General features: G+C 41.6%; 1 protein-coding gene across 4 annotated transcripts in view; it reads left to right on the plus strand.

Moving 5' to 3' along the window:
• The window catches only part of SATB2 (SATB homeobox 2), a 466,941-nt gene that overhangs the window by 295,740 nt on the left and 157,370 nt on the right, over nt 1–13,831 (plus strand). For all 4 annotated transcript variants that reach the window (XM_082688948.1, XM_082688949.1, XM_082688947.1 and 1 more), the window contains one exon: nt 9,986–10,162. In XM_082688948.1, coding sequence (XP_082545074.1) covers nt 9,986–10,162 — 177 coding nt within the window. The remainder of the gene's footprint in view (nt 1–9,985; nt 10,163–13,831) is intronic.

The raw sequence follows: 13,831 nt of genomic DNA on the forward strand, positions 1-13,831 counted from the left end.
GCAATCCAGAGATCTCGGTGTACCCTTAGGGAACTGCAGAATACACACTATGATTTTGACTTTCTTGCTCTCTCCTATTCTTTCCTTTTTCTTCTAGTGTCAGCCCCTTCAAGGGCTAGCTTGCTGTTACCTACCGGGAGGAGGCATTTTTGGGTACCAGAACCAGAGTGGCTTATAGTGGTGATGGCTAAACTCAGCTTTGTGAAATCTGCATTCACTTCACAGTGATGATTTTTACACAGCTATTAAATAGACATCCCTACATGTTTTGCTGTTTTATCCCTAAACATAGAGAGTAGGATTTCCTCTTGTAAGGAGAAAACCTTTTATTTTTTACTATAAAAACTTCACCTTTTCAGGTTTTTATTTGATAAAAATCTCTCCAGTCTAGTATGATTTCCTTTGGGGCTTTGCACCAGTGTTTGATCTCAATTTTTAATAATTTTGGTGAGTTAAACTCCCCAAAGAAAACATGCTTGTGCTATGAAATATTCCCACTAGAAATCTGGGTAGTCTTGTCTTATTGAGAGCCGAGTGCTTGATTCTTTTATTAATTTCTTGCTAGTGAACCTCAGTACAGTTAACCTTTCCTTAACACTACACTGGAGAAATCAATCAAGGATTTTTTTATTTTAATTGTTAAATTAGATAGAATAACATTTAGGCAAATCTCAAAACTGGAGATGATAAAGCAAATGTTGGTACAAAGATAGTTTTTATTGACTCTATTTCTGACTTTTGGGACTCTAAGTTGCAAATAGATTTTCCAGAGAGGATAGTAAGATTGAAGGCAGCAGCACCTACATCTCACTTAAACACTACCTGAAAAGTGATCTTCTCAGAGACCTCTAAAATAATATTTTACATTATGACAGGCAGAAGAAATCTTAGCATTAATGAATTATGGTATAGTTATTTTAACAAGCGCTTGAGTCTCAAGACTCCATAAATGCATTGATAACCCACTGTGAAAAGAACCTCAAAAATTTAGTTTGAGCTAAGGGATACTTCATGTTTGAACTCCTTTGTGATCATCAAACTTACGTATTCTACTTTTTTCTTTAAAAAATTTTTTTTGGAGTGCGGGACACCTGGGTGGCTCAGTTGGTTAAGTGGCTGCCTTTGGCTCAGGTCATGATCCCGGGGTCCTGGGATGGAGTTCCGCATCGGGCTCTCTGCTCAGTGGAGAGCCAGCTTCTTCCTCTGCCTCTCCCTGCTGCTCCCACTGCTTGTGCTCTCTCTCTCTGACAAATAAATAAGTAAAATCTTTAAAAAAAATTTTTTTTAAAAAATTTCTGGGTCAGTAAACATTTTTGTTGGTCTGATTTGGAAAAGATGTCGTGGCCCTTCAGTGCAGGCTCTATGGGACTGTGGCTCAGATCCCCAGGGTTCCAGGATGTGTCCGGTCCCAGAGCCCAATGCTGCTAGCCACTTGAGTCCTACACCAATAGACTGCGATGCCTTCCTGATAATAAACCAACAGTGTCTGTCCACAGAGGTCCCATGCAGCCCTGTGGTCTGCCGGACCTCCCCTGGAGAGCATGGAGTGAGCTCCTGAGTCCGCTCCTGTGGATTGTTTCTTAGAAAGCTCTTCTCCTGTGTTGATGCTGAAAGCAGTGCAGTGGGCTACCGTGGTGTGACATGTTCGGCGGGGAAGTCACGGGAAAAACCCAGAGCTGACATTACCTCTTAATGGTGGTTATAAAGGTCTAGCTGGAATTAACATTTTGTTAAACTGCACCAACATTTGTTTTGGACTCGCTGTAAGTCAGGCTCCGGGTTGGGGTGGGCAGTGAGGGAGCGAACAGACTCTCTCATCCCAACCCACGTCGGAGAAGGAAAAGGCAGGCCTCTCATTCGCTCCCACTGGACATGCCTGACCTCAGGGAATGGAGTTCCGCGGGTCAGGCTTGCTATGGCCCGGTTCCCAGGTGTAGCTCAGGCGTCTTTGTTTAGATAAGTAGCCACACTGTGCCTCCTGTGTGCCTGAAAAATCCTGTTTTGCAAACGGCCTGGCCAACTTGATCCTGCTACCACATTTCTATAAATGAGGCGTATTGAGAGACACAGAGTTTATCCTGCAGCTTCAGATCCGACTTGAGGGTGGATTGTGATCTCTCAGTCTGGGGACAGGCCTGGAAGACCAGAAGCCAACTCCTCGCTCTACCGCTTTAAGCGCAGTTTGAGCCTTTAGGGTGGTAAGTGAGAGAGGCAGCAGAGTTCAGGCGGCTGACCCACCCCTGGCCTATTTTTGTTCTTATCTCCTCAAGTTAAGATCTGCCTCAGGGGCTGCAAGGTAGTGTCTGGTTTTACTAGACAGGATTCTGAGAATAAAGTATTTCTTGGTAATCTTACCTCCCTACCACACTTCCCTAAAGGGATAGAGGCGTCAAGGAGCGTTATTGTTGAAACTTTATTTGGAGATCTAAACTTGAGTTACAAATAACTGGGTCATGGATGAACATGAAATAAAATTTCTGCACATATGACTTAATATGCTCTTGGAGTTGTTATTATTAAAGGCAAATTTTGCCCTTCTCCATCGATGTAGGATTAACTGTGTTCCTCCTCCTCTGAATGATGCAGGTTGCCCCCCCTCTGTCAGCTCTTGCTTCTTCAGTAAGAGTTAAAAAAGACAAAACAAAGACAAATGAATGAATCCTTCAGAGAATCTTTGTTCGCAAGCAAGGATCAGAAAGAAACTTCGGGAAGTGGAGCAGTGTACGGGAGCCGAGAGGACCTCCAGTCCACCTGTGCTAGTCTCCCTTGCCCCCAGATGGTTTTGCTCCCCTGCCACACCAAGCCTGGTGAAAACTTTTTTTTTTTTCCTCTCAATCCCATTACCTGAAATTCTTTCCATTCGAAGTTCATATAGGATACAGTGAGTTTCTTTTACAATGAAAATATATCCAAGGAAATTAAAGGACTGCTAAACCATTCAAACAGTAAATTGTAGCATCTTTTTATCTGTTAATCTCTTTGGAATTTTTGAGCTCAGCCCCTGGGGGGAATGGGAGGCTGGAGTGGAATGGTGGAATGTGGAGCCTCTGGTTACCTTAGCTCAGGAGGTTGGGTGCCTGGGAGGGGGCCTCAGGGGCAGAAGAGAGGAGAGTGAGAAAGACACACGTGATACATCTGGAAGTTTTGCCTGGGACCCCTAGAAGGAGGTGAGGGGCACGCTATTCTTTCTTTTTGTTTCTCACTGCAATCTTTTTTTTTTTTTTAATATTTTATTTATTTATTTGACAGAGAGATCACAAGGAGGCAGAGAGGCAGGCAGAGAGAGAGAGAGAGAGGAGGAAGCAGGCTCCTGGCTGAGCAGAGAGCCCGATGTGGGGCTCCATCCCAGGACCCTGAGACCATGACCCGAGCTGAAGGCAGAGGCTTTAACTCACTCAGCCACCCAGGCGCCCCTCTCACTGCAATCTTGATACTTGCCTTTATTGTTTTAGGGTGGAAGGAAGAGTCCAGAAGCTAATCCTAAAGGTTAACATTGAAGTTACTCCTTGTCTGTGACTCAGGGGTGTGTGTGTGTATGAGAGAGAGAGATGGAGATGGAGAGGGGAAGGGGAGGGAGAATGAGGTTTTAGAGCAAGTAAATTGTTTTGTTCTTGTAATAAATCTGCAGTAAGAAATGGTAGCTGGCGCCCCTCTGTTCTCTCCAGTCCTCCGGTAGACCCTGTATGCACTCTCGGTTCACACGGTAGAATTTGTTTCAGTGTCTCAGGGTTCTGTGATTTATTGATTGTGGTGGTTGCTAAGTGTGGTTCTTGACTTCAGGTTCAGTTTTATACAAAGAGCAGATATGAGAGGCTCTGCCCTCAAGCCTTTGTAATCTTCAATTAGCCCTGGGACCTTCTCAGGTGATAGAACCAGATATGCAGTGAGCTTTAAGGAAGGGAGTGGGCCCTGTGGCTGCCCTGCTTCTGGAAACAGATGGTTTCAGGAGCCCCTGGAAAGAGAGGAGAAAGGCTGGGCGCCTATCGCCTTAGACTCTTCTGTCATTCAGGGGGCAGGTCCAGGAATGAGGGTGGACCCAGGAGACAAAGAGACCAGGGTAGAGGCTGGAGCCCACTCACCTCCACTTGAGCATGACTCATTATTTGAGCCTTCCTTTGTCTGTGAGTGACTAAGGGCAGATTCCTGTCTGATTCCTCCTGTGTGCCTAGCTCAGTGCCTCCCACGTCGAAAGGGGAATTTACTTTTAAGCGATGCATGTCACCCATTGGACTTCACGAGCAGTGAAGGGGCCTTTACTAGAAGGCCAAGCCTTTGAATTTGTGTGGGTGTGGGTTTCCAAGTATAGTTCTCCATCCCCAAGAAAGCAGCATGGCTGGGCTTTAGAGTTGGCTAACCTGAAGGGTTCTCCTTGTGCCTCTCTTGAGCATGTTACTTATTTTCCCAGGGTTGGTTTCCTCAGTTGTTGGATGGGAACAATGCTGTTCCCTCATGTCTAACGGTGGGGGGAAAGATAAAGGTACGCGTGTATGCTGGAGTGTGGGGTGTGTCCGCAGGGGCCATGCCAGTGACAGGTTTGTTTTGGGTGGCGTTGTGGAAAGCGGTGTAATCCTGTCCTCCAGACCCTGGCCACTGGACCTTCTTTCAACTTTCACTGTGGAGGTGAGCTCTGCAGAGCACTACAGGATACTTGTTCCTTGGGTCACTTTGATGGCGGTGTTGGGGCATTTCCTGAAGGCTGTTCTTTAAAATGAAGGGAAGGAGAGAGAAGCCTTTCCTTTATGAGAGAAGTTGGATTATTAGAGTTAGGAATAAAACAATGGCCCACACTTCCCTTGGTGATGCAGAGATGTCGCGTTAGATTTTGGAGTTTAACCAATAGCACATCTGTCCTCAGGTCTCCTAAGATCTGGAACACTGAGGAAAGATAACTGAGGGGCATCCAAGAATGCTCAAGACAATTGCACAATTGTCTTAGTTATCAGCTTGTGATGACTTTATCATGTGTCAAAAAAACCATTGTATATGTCCGTGCTGGCAGATTGCTTAGAGCAGCTCTCCTAGAAATATTATAGGAGACACCTGGACTGTTTTAAATTTTCTAGTAGCTTCATTTAAAAGAAGTTAAACAGGGGCGCCTGGGTGGCTCAGTAGGTTAAAGCCTCTGCCTTCGGCTGGGGTCATGATCCCAGGGTCCTGGGGTCCAGCCACACATCAAGCCCGGCATCTGGCTCTCTGCTCAGCAGGGAGCCTGCTTCCTCCTCTCTCTCTCTCTCTCTGCCTGCCCCTCTGCCTACTTGTGATCTCTGTCAAATAAATAAATAAAATCTTTAAAAATAAATAAATAAAAGAAGTTAAACAGGTGAAATTGATTTTGGTGATCTATTTTATTTAACTCAGGGCATCCAAAATATTTCTTCCTGCAACTGATTTTTAAAAAATTATTCATGCTATATTTATTTGGTTTTTGGTATTAAATCTTTGAAATTGAGTGTGTATTTTATACTTACAGCACATCTCCATTCATCACTAGTGATTTCAAGGTTTTAGTTGCCACATGTGGCTAATAGCTATCGTAGTATAGGGCAAGCAGTTTTAGAGTATAGAATGTTTTTAAAGCTTTCGCCCTTTTGCTTGGGTCGCATTGAACATCTTAAGTAATTCAATGATTATGAGTATCATTTTTATTCTGAAGAAAAGCTTTTTAGTGAGTTTCATGATCATTGATTATGGACCCTGAAAAAAATGATTGGTTTCTTATTTTGTGTTAATGGCACTAATTACCGGTATGAATACTGATTTTGAAAAAAAAGAAAAACAAGAAAAAAAGGAAAACAGGTTCCATTGTTTGAGAGAGGCCAGAAAACTATTTCACAGTGCTTTAATCCTCACAACAACTCTGTGATGTAGATATTTTTATTTGCATATTACCTGGGAGGAATTTGAGCCTCAGAGAGGTCAAATAAATTACCCAAGGTCACTATGATAGGCAAAGAATGACCGTGCCAGGTTTGGATCCTAGAGTTCCTGCCTGCTGTGGCAGGGCTAATCCCCACCACAGTGGAGCATCTCCCCTTTGTCTCTATGCCCGTGGCCGCCGCTGTGCTGAAGATTAGGTTACCTTTATCATCACACACACTTCTTCAGAAATAATGTCACAATGAAAATGACAGTTTGAGCATTGGAACTAATGACAGTTGGGAGAATGCATTTTTCTAGTGGAAGGAATCTCCTGCTTACTTTGTCCCTGTGACAACGGAATTCTCTTTTGTCCCAACTGTCAGAACAACTCTTAATTCTTAGCCAATGGTGGGGACTGTGTATCTGTCCTTTAGAGGAAACTACCTGCTTAACATGCCACAATTGTAAAAAGCTTAGCGGGGCTTATAATCAAAGGGTTCAAAGTTCCCTACTTGATCATATGGAAATGGGTCTGTGCTACAATAAAAGAGAAATAATGCCCAAAGTTCCAGATATAGCGCTAGAATAAGAGTTTTTTTTTCTTTCTTTTTTTTCTTGATCATTTCTAAATTTTGTTATAAATACATTTCAGTTTTACATTGTTATTCTTTTATTGGTACCTGCCTTTTAATTCTTTCTTAATTTATTTTTTTAATTGCTTTCAAATACTCTCCCCATCTTTTCAGCCCTTGTCACTTCTTCCTTCCTTCCTTTCTTTCTCTCTCTCCCTCCCTGTCTGTTTTTTCTCTCCCTCCCTCTCTCTCTCTTTTTTCTTTTTTCTCTCTTTTTGCCTGGAGAGAGTGAGGGGGGCACCAAATGGATGTCTTTTCTTATTATACCTACTCACCCTTATTTAGTTTTCTTTCCCAGGGATTTGCTGTTTTTAAGTTTTTAAAACCTATGCCTTAATTTCTTTTTCCTCATATTTCCTCATATTTCTTTTCCCCAACTGAATTGTTTTACCATTTTTCAATTCTCTTGCTGTTGTCATTAGTAATCATACCTATTTTTTTCATGCCTCTTCTTTTGTAAAAATTGTGTTTCATTGTACAAATTTCATAATTGTTTAGATCTATATAAAATTCTATAAAAGTACTTTTTTATATAACCTCTTTATTTTTTAAATGCTCATATTTATGTGCTCTCAGAGTAAATTCTGTTGTCAGACATTTATGATTAATATTATTTTATTTTATACATGACCTCAAAGGCCTTTTCTTTCCTCTCCTCCTCCCCTCTTCTTTCTCCCTTCTCTCTCTCTCTCTCTCTCTTTCTTATTTTCAAAATAGGTGATGCTTTTTGACTGGAAGAAGTTACTGCTCTGATGTCAGATAACAATTGCTTTCTTTAATCACTGAACTGAAATGTTCAGGAAATATTTTGGTAACTGACACTTTCAAAAAATAAGTTCCTGAATGGCATAGACCCCTGTGCTTTAATGTTGTATCTCATATCTCACTCAATGAACTGCTAATATTATTTTCAAAAATTAATAGGGTCTTGGGTTTTTTTTAGTTGATCATAGACTTGAGAATGATTTATGGTTCCTAAGTAATGGATACATGATAGCTTATGGGGGCAGCTGGATTCGTTGAAAGGCCTTATCTGTGATTCCCAGATGTGTGACACTCAGATGTTGACATTAGGAACCGCACATGATTTTCAGCATTGAAACTTATGTACACATAGGTATTAGTGATGAGGTAGCTTATGGCACCACTGACTGTATGGCCCTATGTGTGCATACACTGAAATCATTGAAAGTAGAAATCAACCTGCTTCCTTGGACAAAGATCATATACCAGTATGTAAGAGTTAAAAGGTCTAAATGGGGGCTACTCCCTGCTGGGAAGGACTCTGATGGATAGATCCTGTAAAATGCCATTATGCTTGCTCAGGAAGATTTTACAGCCCCTTCAACTGCATTGAGGGCAGGAGCCACATCAGACTTGTTCCTACTTGTATTCTGAGGCCACAGGGGTTACCTGGCACACAATAGGTGTTCAGGGAATAAAAATTGGATAAATGAATGAGCACAAAGATAATTTGGAGGCACTGTAATTTATATATTCATTTCATGTCTTACCTACATTTGGGAATAAATTGAGCATAAATAAGTAAGCATTTGATAGGCAAGTACTGGTCACAATTCTAAAAAAAAATATTTTATAAGGCATCATCGGGCCAGGCTAAATTCCCTTATTTGTCTAAAATGATCAGTCTGTTCCACCCTTATTTCCTATTTGCTATAAATCTATACCTTAGATAGTGTATTTGCTACAAACAATAATGCTGTCTTATTGTTCTTAAGAGTGAACACGGAGTTGGTAGTTGTCCCGGGGAATGGGTATGGTGTGACCTGTTAGACTGTTGTGCTGGCTTAATAATAATTACCGTGATCCTTAATGATAACAATTCTTAATGAGTATTATTATTGTTAATAATGATTATATTTAATAATTACACCCTATACTTATTATCTTTAATAATAATAATTAGCACATGGGAACCAGTTGCACCATTGTATTATCTTTAGAACAAAAATCTACATCTGTGACCTGGTAGTTTGCAGAGTGTCTGCTCCCACCCTCCGCTTTCCAGATCAGAGTGAGTCAGGAGGCTTCTAGGGGCTAGGCAGAGGGGAGGGGCTTTTACAGAAACTCCTGTGTCCTCTGTGTCTCACAGGCAGAACTCCCACACGTCGTTTACACAGAGGTCTTATCTTTATTGTGAAGTGTCTTCAGCAGTAACCAACCAATTGTCCACCGCCCCCCCCCTCGGCTGGCCCACCTGTCCTTCATAACTTTTGGTTTTCTTGCAAGAATAGAGAAGACCCAGAACAGATCTTATTCCATAACATACTAATTTGTGTGAATTACATGGGGCAGAGTCCATGTTTATTACTTGTATGTTGGTAAAACTTTGATCTTCTTATGCCTTGGCTATGTTTAGATTTAAATGCCTGTATGACTTTTTTAAAAATAAAAAACAGTTTATAAAAAATCTTTGGCGAATTAAACATTTTTTAGCTTTTCACACTTTGATACAAAGCAGAGAAATATTTCAGTGACAACAGATTTCAACAGATTTTCAACTAGACTAATTTGCTTTATTTTTTAGAGTAGTTTACTTCTTTTCTCCGAAAACACAAGAAGAGATAATTCCCTTAATAGGGGTAACTGGTGTTAATATGTTAAATAATAATTTAAAAAGGACAGAATTTTACATTTGGATGTATATTTTGACACAAGTTAAATGCCAGTTAAGATTTTCCTGAGAGAGATATTTTCAGGCTCACTGATGACTATTTGCCAGGACTTAGATAAAAGATACAAGAGGGACCTTTAAAAAATTCCCATTGACTTTCTTAGACATAGTCACATGATCGCTTAGGCCCAGAAATCAAATATTCCTCTCTCCTAGGTATCTTACAGCATTTGCAGACAAAAGCAGATCTGATCTGGAAATACTAGTCCTGATTCATAGTTAATGATAAAGCCATAGACATGAAGGATAAGAGGGTCTGGAAGGTCACCTTGACCTCTGCTTTGTGCCAGCTCTGGAGTCAGGGTCTCAGTCAGGATACCTCTGATGGGCACACTCCACATTTTTTTTTTTTTTAAGATTGTATTCATTTATTTGACAGACAGAGATCACAAGCAGCAGAGAGGCAGGCAGAGAGAGAGAAGGAAGCAGGCCCCCTGCCGATCAAGCTGGATGCGGGGCTTGATCCCAGTACCTGGGATCATGACCTGAGCTGAAGGCAGAGGTCTTAACCCACTGAGCCACCCAGGCGCCCCCACACTCCACATTTTAATGACTGGAATCTGAGGGCTTCTGCCTTTGCCCAGGGCAATTCTGCTGCAGTCTGATAGTAATAAGGAAGGAAAAAAAAAAAAAATCCACAGCTTTCCCATTAGGCCCATCCAACTAAGAGGCTTGTTTAATCTAAACCATTGTCGATCACAGATGAGTAACTTTTATAACTGTCTCTTCCCTTCTCATCATGGTGACTGAGATTTGCTTTGTAATGTTTGTGTTTTGCTCTTGAATTTTGTCTCTCCAGGTTTGATGATTCCTGTCTTTTGTGTGGTGGAGCAGTTGGATGGCTCTCTTGAATATGACAACAGAGAAGAACACGCGGAGTTCGTCCTGGTTCGAAAAGATGTGCTTTTTAGCCAGCTGGTGGAGACCGCGCTCCTGGCCCTGGGGTACTCCCACAGCTCTGCAGCTCAGGCACAAGGTATTACTGCGTGTCCCCTCCCCTCCCGGTGCCTCTGTGTGTCATGATTTGAGGAAGAATGCAATTCCTGAAATAATTCTCCAAACAAGGGTTGGAGGAGAATGGTCAGGTCTAAGATCTTTTCCAAACAGCTAGCCATGGAATGTTTCTTGCAGTGTATTGTTAGAGTGCTTCGGGAAGCATTTGACCAGCACCTCTAGAGCCACCAAAATAAACTCGTATGTTGAAGTGATCATCGTAGGTTTGTTGGCACTGAGAGTTGCTATTATTTTCTCTAAGTCCCTACAGTGGGGTTCTCAGAGTGCGGAGGTGTCTAATCCTAACTTATCCAAACTTTAATACATGATTTATAAGATTTTGGTTTTCTAAATTTATTTCTTGCGTTGGGCCTGCAGCTTCTGCGCTTTAAAATCAGCTTTCTAATTAAGTACAAAAAATTACCAAACTTTTGTATCTTTGATAAATGCTCTGTAGTTTCAGGGTAGTCCATTCAGTAAAACAAAAGCAAAAAACCAAAATGAAACAAAACAACAACGACAACAACAACAGCAACAAAAATCTCAGTGTCTTTGTGAGCGTTCATTTTATCTATTTAACTAATCATTAAAATTGCATCATGGTTTCTGCGTGTATTGTACAGGCCTGGCGAGCCCGTTGTGAGCTTGTGTTGCTTAACTCCAAAGCAAAGCCCATGGTTCTTTCATGGCAAAGAACTGAAAAAACAAATAACATAAAAACATCCCCCAAACCTTGAAAAATAGGAAAAAAAAAGTTGACCCAATGGAATGATGATTATTGTATTTCAGCTGAAATGATTGAATTGTACAATTTATGAAAATGGTTATAACCAAAGGAGAAAAATATGTTAAATACAGGTCTTGCTTCATATATTAATTTTCTATATTACTGTTCTTACTTAACATTGGTATGTGTGCCACAGATTTTGCAAATTTTTTTTATGAGTCCCTCTTCATCAAATTCCTAGGAATTGTCAGTCAGAGTCTCCATTTATTCAGATGAAAAAACGATAAGAGATTAAGAGATATATACAAAGTTACAAACATGGCGACCAAGGACATGGGATTTAATATCCAAGCTCTTGACTCTGATTCTGTGAGCAGATCATCACTGTCTAAAAAATGCTTAAGTATTTCAATTAGATTTTAATTCTACCAAGAGAGCGACCCATCTGAAACCAGGGGGCAAGAATGTTTTCCCAGGGCAGGCAGTAACCCCATGGGTCACCCTGAGCCCAAGCGTGGTCTGAAACTGAGCGCTTGGCCTGTCGGGTGCCGTAATGACAGCTGAACTGTTGAGTCCGTTGCTTTCAAAGCAGCGTGATAAAGGATGATTCATTTCCTTTCTCTGACGACTTTCTTTCTTGTGTAAGGGATTCAAGATTTGATCCCGAGCAAATTGCATACTGGGCACCATCGCTTTTATTTTATGCCATGTGCCTAAATGAAATAAAGGAGTCCCCCTCGCTCCCCCCCATAAACTTTTCATGCCATTTTAGGGACATTTTTTTCTGAATGTAAAGGTCATTGTGTCCCACTGCTTGCGTCCCGGTGCGCCAGCTTCCTGTTTGACAGGCCTATCCATCTCAGTTAGCACGGCTGCTCAACGCGCCGTGAGCTCACATGTGGAGCCCAGAGCACTAAGTGGCCAAGATTTGATTCTTGGCACATGCTCAGGGAGGAGGCTCGCAGGAAGTCTGCACCAGGGAGCCACACTGTTCCGTTCAGTGATGTGGACTGAGAGTTCTACCCAGCAAGGTGAGGCAGACACACTAACAAGGGATATGGTCTCCAGCGGAGATTAAACAGCAGAAAAGTCAAAAGCAAATATTTACTTCCTCAAAGTTTTTGAAAACCATGGTTAAAAAATACGGAATATTACACTTTTAAAAAGTTGAAGCAACATTCTGAAGGTTAGCTCTAGATCACAGCCAATACCTTCTTTTGTAGGTAAACTGAGGTTTTAGCCCTAGGTCCATACTGTAATTTTAGAGGGGAAGAAATTACAGTTTGTTTAGGTTTATATTAGGCTGCTGATCTCTGTTTTGGATAAAGGGAAAAACTGGAATTGTTTATTTTGAAGTGAATGTATTAGATATATGTTGTCATTCAGACCATTAAACATGGGCAATTTGCTGCATGTTTATTATAGACCAAACAGAGTACATGGTAAGACTGGTCATCTGGGGGCACCTGGTTGAGGCCTGCCTTCGGCTCAGGTCGTGATCCCAGGGTCCTGGGATCGCCCCCCCGCGTCGGGCTCTCTGCTCAGCGGGGAGCCTTTTTCCCCCGTCTCTTTCTGTACTACCTCTCTGCCTGCTTGCGATATCTGTCTGTCAGATAAATAAATAAAATCTTAAAAAAAAAAAAAAAAAGACTGGTCATCTGTGTGCTGGACAAGCAGCAGAGTGAGAGAAAGCCAGAGAAGGAGGTAGAACAAAATATGACTGCCTATTCGAAGTCCGAGTTTGTCTGGGTCTAGTTTCCTGTTTTGTTTTGATTTTGTTTGTTCATTGTTCAGGTAATTGCCCCAAGATGGGGGAGTCATTGGGTGACCTAGCAAATCCATTTGCAGCAGAGAAACTGAGCGTTTCTGAACAACTTCTTCCTATGTTGGAAAACTTGGACAGAACTAAACTGCAAGGAGAGGGGGTTGCTTGAGCCAATTTTATTTATTCATTTATCTGTTTATGTATTTATTTATAAAATATTTATTTATAAAAGATTTATTTCTTTATTCTAAAGAGGGAGAGCACACGAATGGGTTCGGGGGTAGGGGCAGAGGGAGAGAGAAGGAGAGAATCCTAAGCAGGCTCTGTGCTCAGAGTGGAGCCTGACGTGGGGTTCGATCTCACGACCCTGAGATCATGACCTGAGCCGAAGTCAAGAGTCAGACACTTAACTGATCGAGCCACCCATGCACCCGAGCCTGTTTTAAAAACTGAGGTTCATGAGACATTTTTTAGTTAAATTTTGGCATGACCAGAAAAGAGTTTCAATATTGAATTGGATAGTCTTCAAATTGCCTTGAAACGAGAAAATACATTAGCAATGTCATTATTTTGGATTGATACTTAGGTCCTAATGACAAAATACTGTGCATTTGTGAGTGTGGGGTGGTCACTTTCTTTTTTGAGAGTCATTCCCTCCAAGTGAGTTTGAGAGACTTTATTAAGAAAGAATATTTGCTTCTAAAGGATGATAGAAGTTCCACTAAAATGGAGGTCAGGGATAGTAGCCTTTATTTGAAGCCACATATTGGGACTCAAGAGAAGATAAGGGCAAAAGATACCGTCATAAATGGTGGGCGTGGTGCTTCTGACTGAGCCAAAGCCTCCATTTCCCAGGACACATACTATTAACTCTGTGATTCGCAGGGACGAGAGAGGTCCAGGATCTATCTGACCTGCTCTTTTGCATAGGCCAAAAGTGAAAAGATGCCAGGCTTTTTGCTTTTCCTGGCATAGGTAGCCTAAGAACTCCTGAAGAGCAAGCACATTTTATGGTAGACTTTGATGAGTCTTGTGTCTCTGAATCAAAAGCCTTCCAGTTTTGGAAGAGGGGTGTTAACCTAGGGAACTACTGCATAGTGACCCTCCCCACTCCCCCAAATTAAACTTGGTCATTCCCTTCTTTCTTTCCTTTTCATCCT

Source organism: Mustela nivalis (genome assembly GCF_964662115.1).
Source record: "Mustela nivalis genome assembly, chromosome: 11".
Classification (NCBI taxonomy): Eukaryota; Metazoa; Chordata; class Mammalia; order Carnivora; family Mustelidae; genus Mustela; species Mustela nivalis.